The sequence below is a fragment of the Podarcis muralis genome, chromosome Z (genome assembly GCF_964188315.1).
Source record: "Podarcis muralis chromosome Z, rPodMur119.hap1.1, whole genome shotgun sequence".
NCBI classification, from domain to species: Eukaryota; Metazoa; Chordata; class Lepidosauria; order Squamata; family Lacertidae; genus Podarcis; species Podarcis muralis.
This window is the reverse complement of record NC_135673.1, coordinates 6,949,258-6,964,590: the sequence shown is the minus strand read 5'-3', so window position 1 is coordinate 6,964,590 and position 15,333 is coordinate 6,949,258. Positions and strand designations below refer to the sequence as shown.

General features: G+C 48.0%; 2 protein-coding genes across 2 annotated transcripts; both read left to right on the top strand.

Moving 5' to 3' along the window:
• Positions 1-2,154: 2,154 nt before the first annotated feature.
• LOC144326209 (uncharacterized) lies at positions 2,155-7,870 on the top strand. The gene is made up of 2 exons (XM_077922660.1): positions 2,155-4,218; positions 4,336-7,870. The coding sequence occupies exons 1-2, from the start codon at positions 2,400-2,402 to the stop codon at positions 7,860-7,862; spliced, it is 5,346 nt and encodes a 1,781-aa protein (XP_077778786.1). The 5' UTR covers positions 2,155-2,399; the 3' UTR covers positions 7,863-7,870.
• A 389-nt stretch (positions 7,871-8,259) lies between these two features.
• On the top strand, positions 8,260-10,582 carry LOC144326131 (syncytin-1-like). Its single transcript, XM_077922268.1, has one exon. The coding sequence runs from the start codon at positions 8,555-8,557 to the stop codon at positions 9,950-9,952; it is 1,398 nt and encodes a 465-aa protein (XP_077778394.1). The 5' UTR covers positions 8,260-8,554; the 3' UTR covers positions 9,953-10,582.
• The last annotated feature ends 4,751 nt before the right edge of the window (positions 10,583-15,333 follow it).

Sequence of the window (15,333 nt, the reverse complement as noted above, 5' to 3'; positions counted from 1 at the left end):
GTGGCACTGCTGCACTTTCTCGCTCTTCTTTCTCTCCCCCCCCCCCACTCCATTTAGTGTTCTGGACAAACTATTCCCCCCTCCACAGTCAATTCAGCATTTTTCAGGAAACAAAATGTGACCTCTCTTAACTCCCAGGCACTTGTTATTTCATACCTTCCTGCCAGGCTGGATCCTAATCAACCAGAAAAACTCAAAATGACAAACAAACAGGAGACAGCTTTGCTATCCGAGGTTCATTAGCTCCTGGCGACCTTTTAAATTTCCAAGAAATGCACAAAAAGAAGAAAAGGGGGGGGGGACACACACGGTGGGGAGGTCTTTAAGTCATTGTGTTCCTTTCTCCATCCTTGCCTCTCCACAGATTGCACACATTTTCTATGTGCCTTGTAATGAGTCGTGTGTCTCTGCGGTATTCTCAGGGCCTGCACTTAGCCAAGCAAACGCAGAGAGGAGCTCTGGACCCGAGGCAGCTCTGTTAAGGGATGACAGGCAATATATTTGCAATCTCTCAAGGTCATTCATCTCCCCAAGGTTATTGCTGGTTTTGTGCAAGTGTGTGTTTGGCTGGGAATGAAGGCAAAGATTAACGGGTAAGTTTGCCACACCATAGCATACAAGCCAGAAGCTGGTAGAATCCCCCCCCCCCCGCAAAGTATGGGACTGTGATGCATGCCATCCATGGCCTCTGTTTGTGTCAAATATTAGATTGTAAGCTCTTTGGGGCAGAACTTATCATCTTGCACACTATAAAATACCTTGAATATTGATTTGCTACTTTGTAATATTAGAAGGGACGCGGGTGGCGCTGTGGGTAAAACCTCAGCGCTTAGGACTTGCCGATCGTCAGGTCGGCGGTTTGAATCCCCACGGCGGGGTGCGCTCCCGTCGCTCGGTCCCAGCGCCTGCCAACCTAGCAGTTCGAAAGCACCCCCAGGTGCAAGTAGATAAATAGGGACCGCTTACTAGCGGGAAGGTAAACGGCGTTTCCGTGTGCTGCGCTGGCTTGCCAGATGCAGCTTGTCACGCTGGCCACGTGACCCGGAAGTGTCTTCGGACAGCGCTGGCCCCCGGCCTCTTAAGTTGAAGGGAGAGGGGAACGGTTAATCATTAATATTATCTACACATAGTAAATTCCGGCACTCTGCTAGGATGGTTACACAAGCTCAAACTCAAAAATGCAGTTATTTGCAAAGTCTAAATCAGACAGGTCAGGAGGCCGTTTCCTGTCTAACCAGCTATCTGAAACTGCTGATGTTAGCTACAGGTCAGAAGGTCGTTCCTTGCCTAGCCAAAAACTGCTGTCAACTAAAAACCACTAGCAAGATGTTTCCTGCTTTGCTTCTGCTTTAAGTAATGCTTAGCTAGCAAAAGAAGACACGTGTACAAGGAGGTGGGAGGGGGTGCTTACTGAGCAGACAAAATGCTTAACCAGCAGAGGAAGTGCTTAGCTAGCAGCCTTAGCCAGCAAATATAGATGTGCCATATAAGGAATAAGTTGAAAACTTGCCAGCTGATTGGGGAAGTTTTGGGGGGAGGTCTGGGAGGTGGGTAAATACTCTAAAGTATAAGAAGGCTTGCAGATGCGTATTGCTTTACAGTCAGATTTCAGAAACTATATTCTGCTGGCTGTCTCTGTGCACAGATTTGCAATAAAACTCTTTTCTCCAAAGAAGAAACTTTCCTGGAATTTTTTATTCTCTTCTCGGTCCTGGGGACGCGGGTAAGCAATCCTCTGGCAAAGTAAAGGGCCTAAGCCTACAGCTTGGTGCGTTGGCCGGGAAATTGCCCCACCCCAGGGGGGGCCGGGAAGAGCCAGGCTCGACCAGGTGAACAGCTCGGACCGGAGGTTGCAGGCTTCAGCGCGCACCCTACAGATTTGTGGGGGAAACCGGCCACACCGCTCCTGAGTAGGGACCTCGGTCGAGGGAGGAAAGAGGACTGGCCAGGAGGGAATCCGCAGCGGAAAACGGTAAGCCCAAGGGAAAGGGCGTGGGCCCCCAAGGAAAAGGGGGGGCGAGGTCTGATCAAGCCTCACCTGGTTGTGCAGAGGGCCGCCAGTAAGGTTGGGTATAAGGGAAACAGAGGGGAGAACTGGCTGATTGCAGTAGTGTGCCGCCAGTAAGGTTGGGTAAAAGGGAAACAGAGGGAAAATTATTTTGATGTGTTTGGTGTGTTACATGTTGGAATTATATTGGTGTGTTTTGTATGTTGTGTGGTGCATGTCAAGATACTCTAGTGACTGAATTGTCAAGTGTGGGTCGGGGCTCAGCGTTCCCCTTGGCCGAGCGATTGCAGGGTTGTGCATTTTCTGTCAGGGAGACCTCGGCAGATCACAATCTGTATCGTGTGGAGTGTGAAAGAATTTACAATCGGATTAGGTGCAGAGTATCTGAAAAATGGGGTCTGGGGCAAGCCAATGTAGCCCTCTGGAATGTTTTTTAAAGAACTGGAAAGCGGCCACAAAGCATGATGATTGGGGAATCAAATTGCGAAAACAGAGAATGAGGACATTATGTGAAGTTGACTGGCCCGCACAAACTAATTGGCCATCAGGAGGAAGCTTTGATTTGCAACTAATCAGCCCATTATATCAGAACATATTGAATGTCCACCCCGACCAAATCCCTTACATTTCTACTTGGAAAATCAATGTAGAAAAGAATCCACCGTGGTTGAAAGCCTGCCAAGGCGACGCCCCACGAAATACAATTTGTACAGTTCGACCGGCAGGGAAGGCAGAAAAGCCCCCGGTGATACAAGATCCAGAAGATGAGGAGGGGGGAATCATCAAACCGCCACCACCCTATGCTCCACCAACTGCCCCTCTAGCAATTCCCCCAGGCCCAGGTCCCCAAGCACCGGGAGGAGCTAGCCCCCAGCCTGAACCCCCCAAGGCTGATGAATCAGAAGAGGAAGAAGAGGATGATGAGGAATTTGTAAAGGGATTGGTTGAGTTAGCAAAGAAGGGAAGAGAGTGGACTCAGTATCAGTCTTTGAGATTGCAACAGTATGTACAACCCTATGCGGAAAAAGTGGATGTTAGCCCCCACGTGTTGGCTGCAGCAGGATGCTCCTCAACACAAGGGAAGAAATGGCAGAAGGAATGGATAGAAGCAGCAACCAGGGCAGCCTTCCATAAGTCCCATGAGGCACAGAAAAAGGGTGGGGTCGGAGTAATGCCCCTCCGAAGGGTTTATGACCCACCGGGACCTCCAGGGCCTGGTGGGGCGGAGGCACCACGGACCTACACGGTCCAGCATATACCCTTTTCAAGTGCAGATGTTTGTAATTGGAGAAATCAAAATCCTTCCTTTGAGGAGAACCCAGCTAAAATTATAAAATTGTTTGAAGGGATTTTTAAAACCTATAATCCCACTTTTGATGATGTGCAGTATTTGATGGATGCGCTGCTAACCACAGAAGAAACTAGGCGAATCCATGTTGAAGCTCGAGTACACATGAGAGCACAGGGAACACCGGATCCAGACATTATAATAGGATACCCTGATAGTACACCGAATTGGAATTATCAGACTGCTGATGGCCAGAAAACCCTCACTACCTACCGCCAGAACGTGTTAAATGGTATGAGGAGGGCAGCCAGGAAACCCACCAACTTTGTGAAGGTCAGAGAGGTAGTGCAGGGGAATGAAGAGGCCCCAGGGGCTTACCTGGAACGCCTGAAGGAAGCCTACCGTCAGTATACTCCTGTAGACCCAGATGAGGCTGCCAACGCCCTTATTGTAAAGGCTGCTTTTGTAGCTCAGGCAGCGCCCGATGTCCGCCGAAAAATTCAAAAACACGAGGGGTTCATAGGCCACACCCTTGAGTGGATGTTAGAACTGGCTCAAACCACTTACAATCAGAGGGAAGAAGAGGAACAAAAGAAAAAGGAGAAGTATCAAGCAAAGAAGTTGATGGCATTACAGGCCACCGCACCCATCCCTCAGAAAAGAGGAAGTGCCCGGGGAGGAGGGCAAGGCCGCCTGGGGAGGAATCAGTGCGCCATCTGCCGGCAGGAAGGGCACTGGAAAGGAGAATGCCCACAGGCCCACTTAGGAGGGAGAGGACGAGGAGAACGAGCCCCAGGCCCAACCCCCAGGGGACCTGGACAGGAACTGAGACCTTGGTCATCGACAAATGCCAGCAGGGGTAGAGGACGTGGACAGGGACCTCCCTGGTACCCCTCAGCCCAAAGGCAGCCCGGCATGATGAGCCTGAAGGAGGAGGAAGAATACTAGGACAGACCGGGCCCAGCTGCTATAGGTTCCCGTGAGCCCATGGTCAAAATACAAACAGGGAACCAAACTATCCCCTTTATGGTTGACACAGGAGCCGCCCACTCTGTCTTGCCCATGCCAGTGTCCAAGCCCACCAAGCAAACAATTAACATAATAGGAGCCACAGGGAAATCACAAAGAGCCCCCTTCTTGCAATCTGTTGCCTGTCGCCTGGGCGGCCAAGTAGTCCAACACAAGTTTTTATATATACCAGAGTGTCCCATCCCATTATTGGGCCGAGACCTGCTATCAAAATTGCAAGCCCAGATTTCCTTTCAACCGACAGGAGAAGTGACAATGACTACAGGGCAAGCAGGCGAGTTCTCCTTAGAGGTACCCTTAAGGGAACACTGGCGCTTAATGATGGTAAAAGAAGAGGAGGGGATTATCCCAGAAGACCTCCTGCAAAAGGTTAACCCTGGTGTATGGGCAGAAGGCAACCCGCCCGGAATGGCAAAGAACATCCCACCTATAATAGTCAAGCCCAAACCGTTCGCCAACCCTGTGGCTGTGAACCAGTACCCTATCCCCCGGCGAGCTGCAGAAGGAGTATGGGTACATTTGGAACGGTTACTTCGCCATGGCATCCTGAGGCAGTGTCAATCTCAGTGGAACACCCCACTCTTGCCGGTGAAGAAGGAAGATAACTCGTATCGCCCGGTCCAAGACCTTAGATTAGTTAACCAAGCCGTGGAAACCCTCCACCCCAATGTGCCCAATCCTTACACGCTGTTGAGTTTAATACCTCCTACTGCCTGCTATTTCACGGTACTGGACTTGAAGGATGCATTCTTCTGCTGCCGTCTGGCAGAGGAAAGTCAGCCCCTGTTTGCATTTCAATGGATGGATCCAGGAACAGGCACCAAGGTGCAATATACGTGGACAAGGCTTCCACAAGGCTTCAAGAATTCTCCAACCCTTTTTGGGGTTGCATTGGCCTCGGACCTGTCTAGCTTCCCCACCAGCCCACACAGGATTCTGTTGCAGTACGCAGATGACCTTCTTTTGGCCTGTTCAGACGAGGACACGTGTATGGAAGCCACCAAGGACTTGTTAAATCATCTGGCTGAAGCAGGATACCGAGTATCTAAGAAAAAGGCCCAAATATGCCAACCCATCGTAAAATACCTTGGATTTGATATATCCCATCAGCGACGGACCCTAAGGGAAGAAAGGAAGCAAGCCATCATCCAGATTCCAGAGCCAAAGAATCGCAGGGAACTTCGTGGTTTTTTGGGCTCGGCAGGATTCTGTAGAATATGGATACCAAACTACAGCACAATTGCCAAGCCTCTGCATGAATCAACCAGAGGAACTGAAAAGGACCCCTTTGTGTGGAAGGAAGAGCAACAACAGGCCTTCAAGGATCTGAAAAGGGCATTGCAGCAGGCACCAGCGCTGGGCATCCCAAATCCTGAAAAGCCTTTCTCCCTGTTTGTGGATGAAGACCAGGGAACAGCAAAGGGAGTGCTATGCCAAAAATTGGGAAGTTGGCAGCAGCCCGTGGCATACCTATCTGAGCGCCTGACGCCTACAGAACAAGGCTTACCGCCGTGCATGAGAGCAGTTGTGGCAGTAGCCACCCTATTGAACAAAGCAGACAAATTTACTTTTGGCCAAGACACTGTTTGTGTGACCCCGCATGCAGTCCCAGCTCTGCTTGACATGAAGGGCACCTATTTCCTCTCCCAAGCAAAAATGAGAAAGTGCCAGATGTTATTGTTGCACCCACGTTTGAAGTTCCAGGTCACCACCGCCCTCAACCCAGCTACCCTGTTGCCGGTAGGAGAAGGTGAGGAGCAGACGCACGACTGCATTGAAGTAATGGACGAAGTATATTCCAGCAGGCCTGATCTCAAAGACGAAGCAGACCCCCACTGGCTTTCATGGTTTGTGGATGGAAGCAGCTTTGTCGAGGCTGGGCAGCGAAAAGCAGGCTATGCAGTGGTAGCCCTGGACGACCAGGTGGTCGAAGCAAAGTCACTCCCGCCTGGAACATCGGCCCAGCTGGCAGAACTAACTGCACTTACCAGAGCCCTGAGCCTGGCAAAGGGACAGAAGATAAACATCTATACTGATTCTAAGTATGCATTCCTGACCTTACACGCCCATGGAGCCTTATGGAAAGAGAGAGGTTTGCTTACCTCCAGAGGAAGCCAGGTGGCCCACCCACAAGCCTTGTTGAACCTTCTGGATGCTGTATGGGAGCCCGAAGCAGTAGCGGTTATCCATTGTTATGGACACACAACTGGACCAGGGGAAGTGGCCAGAGGAAATCGATTGGCAGACAAAGTGGCCAAGGAAGCAGCCCGGGAACTGGCCCCAGCTCCAATCATTGGAGCACTGGTCCCAGAAGAGATTTTAAGCACCGCTGACAAGCCAGCTTACACGAAGCAGGAAAGGGACACTGCAGACGCCCAGGAACTGACATTGACCAAAGAAGGATGGTACCTTACCCCTGATGACAGGATATGGATTCCAGAGTCTCTTTCGCGGCAAATAATTCAGAGGTACCATGATTCAACCCACATAGGACCCGATGCTACAACCAAGCAGCTGGAAAAATGCTTCTATATAGCCCACCTCTACCAACTGGCAGCCCAGATTTCCAGAAAATGCCTGCTGTGTCAAAAGAATAATCCCAGAGCCGGACCACTGGCTCCCCCAGGAATTCAGCACAGTGGAACGGCACCTATGGAAGATCTTGTCGTGGACTTTACTGAATTACCCCGTTGTGGACTGCACCGCTACCTGCTGGTAGCAGTGTGCACCTACACCGGATGGGTCGAAGCATGGCCCACAAAGACTGAAAAGGCATTTGAAGTAACCAGGTGCCTGCTTAGGGAAATCATCCCTCGCTATGGATTGCCAAGGTCCATAGGATCTGATAATGGACCAGCATTTGTTCATGCAGTCCTACAGGGGCTGGCAAAAGCGCTCCAGATCAACTGGAAGCTGCATACTGCTTATAGACCCCAGAGTTCTGGAAAAGTAGAGAGAATGAACAGAACTCTAAAGAATCAGCTGTCCAAGCTGACACAGGAAACCGGGTCTAATTGGGTGGCCATGTTGCCCTTGGCATTACTCAGGGTCCGCAGTCTTCCGTCAAAACGGACCCACTTGTCACCTTTTGAAGTTCTGTTTGGGAGACCAGTCCCATATGTTAGAATGTTAAATCCGTATGTTAGCCAAGATGTGCAACTGAATAATTATGTACAGTCACTCTCCCGAGTTCTTTCTTATCTCAACAGGTGGACCCAGGCTCGCACCCCATGTGTGTTAACTGAACCGTTCCATCAGTTCGAGCCAGGTGACGAAGTGTGGGTGAAAGACTGGCAGCGAGCCCCCCTACAGCCCTGCTGGAGGGGACCATACACCGTGCTACTCTCTACTCCTACTGCTGTGAAGGTTGCCGGCATCACCCCGTGGGTCCACCATACTCGAGTGAAGAAAGCCATCTCGGATTGGACAGTAACTCCAGATCCAGAGAACTCCCTTCGGCTGACCATCTCCAGACGCCTGGCAGACGACCGCTCTGCTGATATCACACCGGAAGCTGATATCTCAACGCACAGCTGAAGAATTGGATGGGAAGGGCGCCCGCGGGCAGCGTCCCCAACTCCGTGCCGGGACTAATCCAGGAAGTTCACCAGGACATTTAATATTTCCATAAGGACTTTCTCTTTTCTTTTTGTTATCTGCTCTATGTCCCACAGCCCTGACCCCACTGAGCCATACCGCCCTTATTGGCCTGCTAGCCTCTGCTACGACTGGTTCGTCTTGCCGGTGGTAAGAGATGGCGTGCTCTTTGGCTATTGGAAACTGGGGATTGATGAGATAGCCGTATTGAAACACCCCACTGCCCCGTTGTGGCTCCTCTCCCACACCACTGTCCAGCAAGTGTGGATAGTGCTCATACGGGAAGTTGCAGAGACGCTCGAAATCTATCGAGTTCTGGACCGCTTTTGCTGTTGTGGGAGGGTAATCAACTGTTATCTGGGAGGTAGAGCATTGTACCAACCTCATTTGATAGACCAGGTCCTACTCTTAATCCAGGCGATAGATGGGACGGAACCTATCTTAATGCAAGTATTGCAGGGGTGGGAGCCTTAACCAGGTGTGCATTGAAATTGCTAAACAAGTGGTTCAATCCACCCATCAGGGTTAGCAGAAAAGTTGACCCACGTAGTGGGAGCATCAGCTCACCAGTGGACTCTCATCCTTGAGGCTCAACAGATAGTCGGGCACAAATATCAGTGAGCTCTTCAACAATGAGCACACCCCCTGAATATTGGTGGGAGGAACCCTGGAGATATTGGTTTTGGTGGATAGGGGTTATCTCAACCGCTCTTGTCATATGGATGTGTGTTTTCTTTTGCTGGCATGAGCGTCACCGATTTTGTGGGAGGGAACAACCAGCCCCCATCCCCTTGACCCTTCTGGTACTAGCCCTACTTGGGTTGGGTCTGGGAGATGACTCACATATACGGAAAACCGGCCGGTCAGAGCCCTATCATCAGATTTGGAGTAATAATACCTATGTTAGAGATATAGATCGTTTCTCTTCTATGCTTAATCTTTCTGAATGTTGGGTTTGTATGCATATCCCTCCTCAATTTAAGAAGCCTGGCATACTACTGCATAGTATTCCAATAAATGAGTCATTTAGAATTAGTAATCTTATGTCAGATGGTCGCACCTATTCACCCCCAGTGTTTCTGTCACTCATGGAACAGGCACCTCGTTGTCTCCGTTTCAATCATAACAGCAGCAATTTTTTAGGTCACTATCCATATTGCAATTGGACTTATGAGTATATTAATGGATCTTCCTGCTTCCAAAAAGGTACTTCCATTTATGATGCTATGTGTGTCGATTTTTATACTTGGTTTACCTGGATGACGGCGCGCAGCAGATCTAACTGCCTGCTCCAGTCTGATTTGTGGTTGCTCTGCGGCACAAGAGCCTACAAAGAAATCCCCTCTGCCTTTTCTGGAACCTGTACTTTAGGAGTAGTCGTACCCCTGGTGTATAAGATGGATAAGCTCCCAACAGTCCGTCTGCGTAACAAAAGGGACGCAAAATCACCTATTAACCAGTATACCGGCACAGCCATCTCTAGGTCCCTTCTACCCCCTTTGGGTGTAGCCATGAATTACCGGGATCTGCATAGATTGGCAAACTGGACCGAGGCTTTGTTTAACTCCACCATCTCGGCCTTGAAGGCAATTAATAAGGAAATGTCAGAGATAAGGGAGGTAGTCCTTCAAAATCGTTACGCTTTGGATGTAGTCCTTGCCTCTAAGGGCGGAGTTTGTGCCTTAATTCATTCCCATTGCTGCATGTACATTTCAGACCAGTCAGCAAATATTTCAGCCACCATCAACCACATGGAAACAATGATAGCTGAAAACCCGCTGAAAGCCACAGGGAGTGATGCATGGGGTTGGATGTATTCCTGGCTCCCTGATGGCAGTTGGCTCAGGAATGTTATAGTATTATTAGCAGGACCGCTATTAATCCTTTTGCTTCTTTGCCTCTGTATCCCCTGCTTATTGCAATGCTTGCAGCAAATGATGCAAAGACTCCTGTCACGGAAGCTAGGACCCACAGTCATCGCTGTGATGAGGGAGTATAGGCCCATACCCCAGAACGAACCTAAGTATTAGGTTGTTCAGAAGAAGAGGAGGGAGTGAAGGGAGAGGGGAACGGTTAATCATTAATATTATCTACACATAGTAAATTCCGGCACTCTGCTAGGATGGTTACACAAGCTCAAACTCAAAAATGCAGTTATTTGCAAAGTCTAAATCAGACAGGTCAGGAGGCCGTTTCCTGTCTAACCAGCTATCTGAAACTGCTGATGTTAGCTACAGGTCAGAAGGTCGTTCCTTGCCTAGCCAAAAACTGCTGTCAACTAAAAACCACTAGCAAGATGTTTCCTGCTTTGCTTCTGCTTTAAGTAATGCTTAGCTAGCAAAAGAAGACACGTGTACAAGGAGGTGGGAGGGGGTGCTTACTGAGCAGACAAAATGCTTAACCAGCAGAGGAAGTGCTTAGCTAGCAGCCTTAGCCAGCAAATATAGATGTGCCATATAAGGAATAAGTTGAAAACTTGCCAGCTGATTGGGGAAGTTTTGGGGGGAGGTCTGGGAGGTGGGTAAATACTCTAAAGTATAAGAAGGCTTGCAGATGCGTATTGCTTTACAGTCAGATTTCAGAAACTATATTCTGCTGGCTGTCTCTGTGCACAGATTTGCAATAAAACTCTTTTCTCCAAAGAAGAAACTTTCCTGGAATTTTTTATTCTCTTCTCGGTCCTGGGGACGCGGGTAAGCAATCCTCTGGCAAAGTAAAGGGCCTAAGCCTACAAAGTGAGATGGGCGCACAACCCTAGAGTCTGTCAAGACTGGCCCGAAAAGGGCAGGGGTACCTTTACCTTTAATATTAGAAGATGATAGTGATGCATTGCAGGCCTCTCTGCTCCCTAAAAGATGAGCACCATAGAAAAGACTGCCATCATACCAAGGTGTGATCCAAATTAACAACTAAAAGCCTGGGTGAAGCCTTGCGGTTGAAAACTGACAGTGAAGGCACCAGGCATGTTTCCCTGGGGAGAGCATTCCACACAATTGAACCCAGGGTGGTGACAACCCCCACAGCCTTCCAAGACTGCGCAGCAAATATGATTTTTTTAACCAGTGCAGGTGTTATAGCTTTGGTACCAAGGCAGCTTTCCCCACCTCATTCACCCCACTTCTGCTTTCCTTAACATCTGGCCTGATGGAATGTTCTGGTGGACTCACAGATTTGCTCACTCTCTTGTGACATGGCTGGTCAATTATAATATACAGACTTAGTGGATTTTTCAAAATATCAAATGTAATTATCCTTAGCATTGCATGTTAATGCAACCTCCCTCTTCCTCTGCTTATCTTAGATGACTAGGTGGGTTTCTCTCTGGGAAATGGTTATTTATTTGCTATGCAGAGGATTGTCTTAAAGCGCCCCAGGAGATGACATCATAATCCCTGCTGTGGAATAATCAGTAGTACTTCACCCCAACTGACCCTGCTGCACTCCATCACTTGGAATTGGGAGCTTTGTCATGCAAAGCAATATGCTTTGTTAGTGAGTCATAGCCCATCCCCAGCCATATTCTATGATTTCATGATTCTATGAGAGCAGGCTCACTAGATCCTACATTTAACAACAGGTAGAGACGTGGGTGGTGCTGTGGGTTAAACCACAGAGCCTAGGACTTGCCGATCAGAAGGTCGGCGGTTCGAATCCCACAACGGGGTGAGCTCCCGTTGCTCTGTCCCTGCTCCTGCCCACCTAGCAGTTCGAAAGCACATCAAGTGCAAGTAGATAAATAGGTACCACTCCGGCGGAAAGGTAAACGGCGTTTCTGGGTGCTGATCTGGTTCGCCAGAAGTGGCTTAGTCATGCTGGCCACATGACCCGAAAGCTGTATGCCGGCTCCCTCGGCCAGTAAAGTGAGATGAGCGCCACAACCCCAGAGTCAGTCATGACTGGACCTAATGGTCAGGGGTCCCTTTACCTTCACCTAGGTATTGGAAGGTTTACCTGGCAATGATAGCAGGCGCCAATAGCAGAGCTGCAAACAGGACTATGTCAGGGGCACTGTAGGAACAATTATTATTCTTAGATTCCGTAACCAGCGTTCACCATGAGGTCCCAGAACAGGTCATAATTTAAAAATACAAGATGAATATCAGTTAAAACAACTTACAACTAGACAAACAGGGAGGGTCTTCTTGTCTCTCTATTGCTGTAGTATATACAGTAAGAATATAACATCATAAGGATCAAAACAAAGGGCTATTTACTCTAGCATCTTGTTCTCAAAGTGGCCAACTAGTTCCTTCTGGGATACCTGCACGAAACATTTCCACTGCAGTTGCAACAGAGATTTGTATAATGGCATTAAGCTATTGGCAGTTTTATTTCCAGCCTCTTTCCTAATAATCCCTTTAATGGAATTTGTCCTTTTCACAGCTGCGGGGTTCACATTTTCATTCAGTTATCCACTATGAGCCCAAGGTCTTGTTCCTGATCATTCACAGCCAGTTCATAGAATCATAGAATCTTAGAGTTGGAAGGAACCTCAAGGATAATCTAGTCCAACCCCCTGCAATGCAGGAATCTCAGCTAAAGCATCCATGACAGATGGCCATCCAACCTCTGCTTCAAAACCTCCAAAGAAGGAGAGTCCACCACCTCTTGTGGGGGATCTGTTCCACTGCCAAACAGGTCTTACTGTCAGAAAGTTTTTCCGAATGTTTAGTCGGAATCTCCTTTCTTGTAAGTTGAAGCCATTGGTTCAAATCCTACCCTCCAGAGCAGGATAAAACAAGCACGTTCCCTCTTCCAGGTGACAGCCCTTAAGATATTTGAAGATGGCTACCATATCTCCTCTCCATCTCCCCTTTTCTGGCCTAACATACCCAGCTATTTTAACAATTCCTCATAAGGCTTAGTTTCTAGACCCTTGATCATCTTGATTGCCCTCCTCTGCACACGTTCCAACTTGTCACCATCCTTCTTAAATTGTGGTGCCCAAATTGGACATGGTATTCCAGTCTGACCAAGGCAAAATAGAGTGTTACTTCCCTTGATCTGGACAGAATATTTCTGCTGATGCAGCCTAGAATAGCGTTATAGCTTTTCTCCCCTGCTGCATCACACAGTTGACTCATGTTAAGCTTGTGGTCCACCAAGACCCTAGATCCCTTTCACATGTCCCGCTAGTAAGCCAGGTGTCCCCCATCCTATATTTGTGCATCTGGTTCTTCCTGTCTAAGTGTAGAACCTTACATTTGTCCCTATTGAAATTCATTTTGTTAGCTTGGACCCAGTTCTCCAATCTGTTAAGGTCATTTTGAATTCTGATTCTGTCTTCTGTGACATTAGCGACCCCTCCCAGTTTGGTGTCAACTGCAAATTTGATGTGCATCCCCTCAATTCCTTTAAGTCATTTATAAAGATGTTGACCAACGGCAGGCCCAGGACAGAACCCTGTGGCACCCTATTTGTCACATTTTTCCAGTCAGTCAACCAGCTACAAATCCACTTAACAGTTACCTCATTCAACCCACATTTTACCAGCCTCCTCACAATAATATTATGGGGGAGTTTGTCAAAAGCCCTACTGAAATCAAGATACACTATGTTCACAGCATTTCCCTGATCCACCAAAATTGTAATTCGATTAAATAAAGAAATCAGATTGGTATGGCACGACTTATTTTTGAGAAACCCATGTTGGGTCTTCATAATCACAGCATCCTTTTCTAAATTCTTACAGACCGACTGTTGAATTATCTGTTCTAGGACCCTCCCGGGTATCATTGTCAGCTCACCAGTCAATCCCTGAGTCTTCCTTTTTCCCCTCTCTGAAGATGGGGACAACATTTGCCCGCCTCCAGTCTGTAGGGACCTCACCTATTCTCCAAGATTTATCAAAGATGATAGACAAAGGCTTTGAGATTACATCTGCAGGTTCCTTTAGTACCCTTGGATGCAGCTCATGAGGCTGTCACCAGGTTTAACATCACTTTCCTTTTGGGAGAAGACAGAAAACCAAAGACTGAAACCTCGCAAAGTTTTCTGATGCTTTGAAGGAAGCAACATTGCTCTCCTTTACCATTAAACAAAGATTGAAGATGTTCTGAAGATTGATTTATATGACACTTGAGCATGGATGTCCCATTATCTTGTGACCTCACCAAACTCAATGCGAAATACATCAGTGGAACCTTTTCCAGAACCCATTTCATCCCCCCTCTTCATAGCAATTAGACTTGCCTTACAATGTGAGTTACTGATTACGTTCTGTTTTAGAGTCATTTCATTATTGGCAAGAATGGCTTTGAAATTCAGTTGTGTTGCAGACAGCCTTGCTGTCAGTTTCATTTTAGCAGAGCCACATATCTTACCCACCCAGCTCCTCTGCCACTGGGTACATGAACTAGGAGGGGAAAGAATGGGGGAAGGACCACAACTCAGTGCAGAAAAAGGGAACATATTGTAGCTCAAGGGTAACACACTTGCTATGCATACAGAAGTTCCCAGGTTCAATCCTAGGCTGGAAAGGATCACTGCATGTAACCTTGGAGGGTAAAAGCCAGGCAGTGCATACACCAGCCCTCCTGCAACCAAATGGCTTGGACTATAATTCTCATCATCCCTGACCACTGACTGTGCTGGCTGGGCTGATGGGAATTGGAGTCCAAAACACATTGAAGGCACCAGGTTGGGGAAGACTACTGCACAAGCTGCACCAATAGTAAGAGCTGGTATGAGGCAGTTTCCTATGTTCTTCTTATTTATCAATTTTATTTATATACGACCTTTTCCTCCAAGGAGCTCAACGTGGTGCACATGAGCCTCCCCTCCCCATTTTAACCTCACAGCAACTCTGTGAGGCAAGTTGGCTTGAGAGACTGTGGCAGACCCTCCTAGTGTCCCTATTTTCCAAGGACAGTCCCAAATTTACAGAAACTATCCCTGTTTCTGATTTGATCCCAGAATGTCCCACTTTTTCTTACGACGTCCCTATTTTCACCAGATAAATGTTGAAGAGTATGGAGTTATGCAATCCCCAAGCCAAGAAGATAAGTATGGTAACTATACAGCCTTTAGAAGACATCTGAAGGCAGTCTTGCATGGGCAAGCTTTTAAATGTTTTGTGTGTGTGTGTGTGTGTGTGTGTGTGTGTGTGTGTGTGTGTTGGGCGCCTGCCAGAGTGGCTGGGGCAACCTAGTCAGATGGGTGGGGTATAAATAATAAAATTATTGTTATCATTATTATAGAATAGGACATCCCTATTTTCATCAGAGAAATGTTGGGGGTTATGCAGTGGCTGTTACTCAAGGTCACCCAGTGAGCTTCATGGCTGAGTTGGGATTCAAACCCTGGTCTCCAAGTCAAACACACTAACCCTTACACTTCACTGGCTCTCACCTAGGTATGGAAAAAGGCACAACCATACATACATAAGAGAAGTAAGTCTGATCTTTCTACT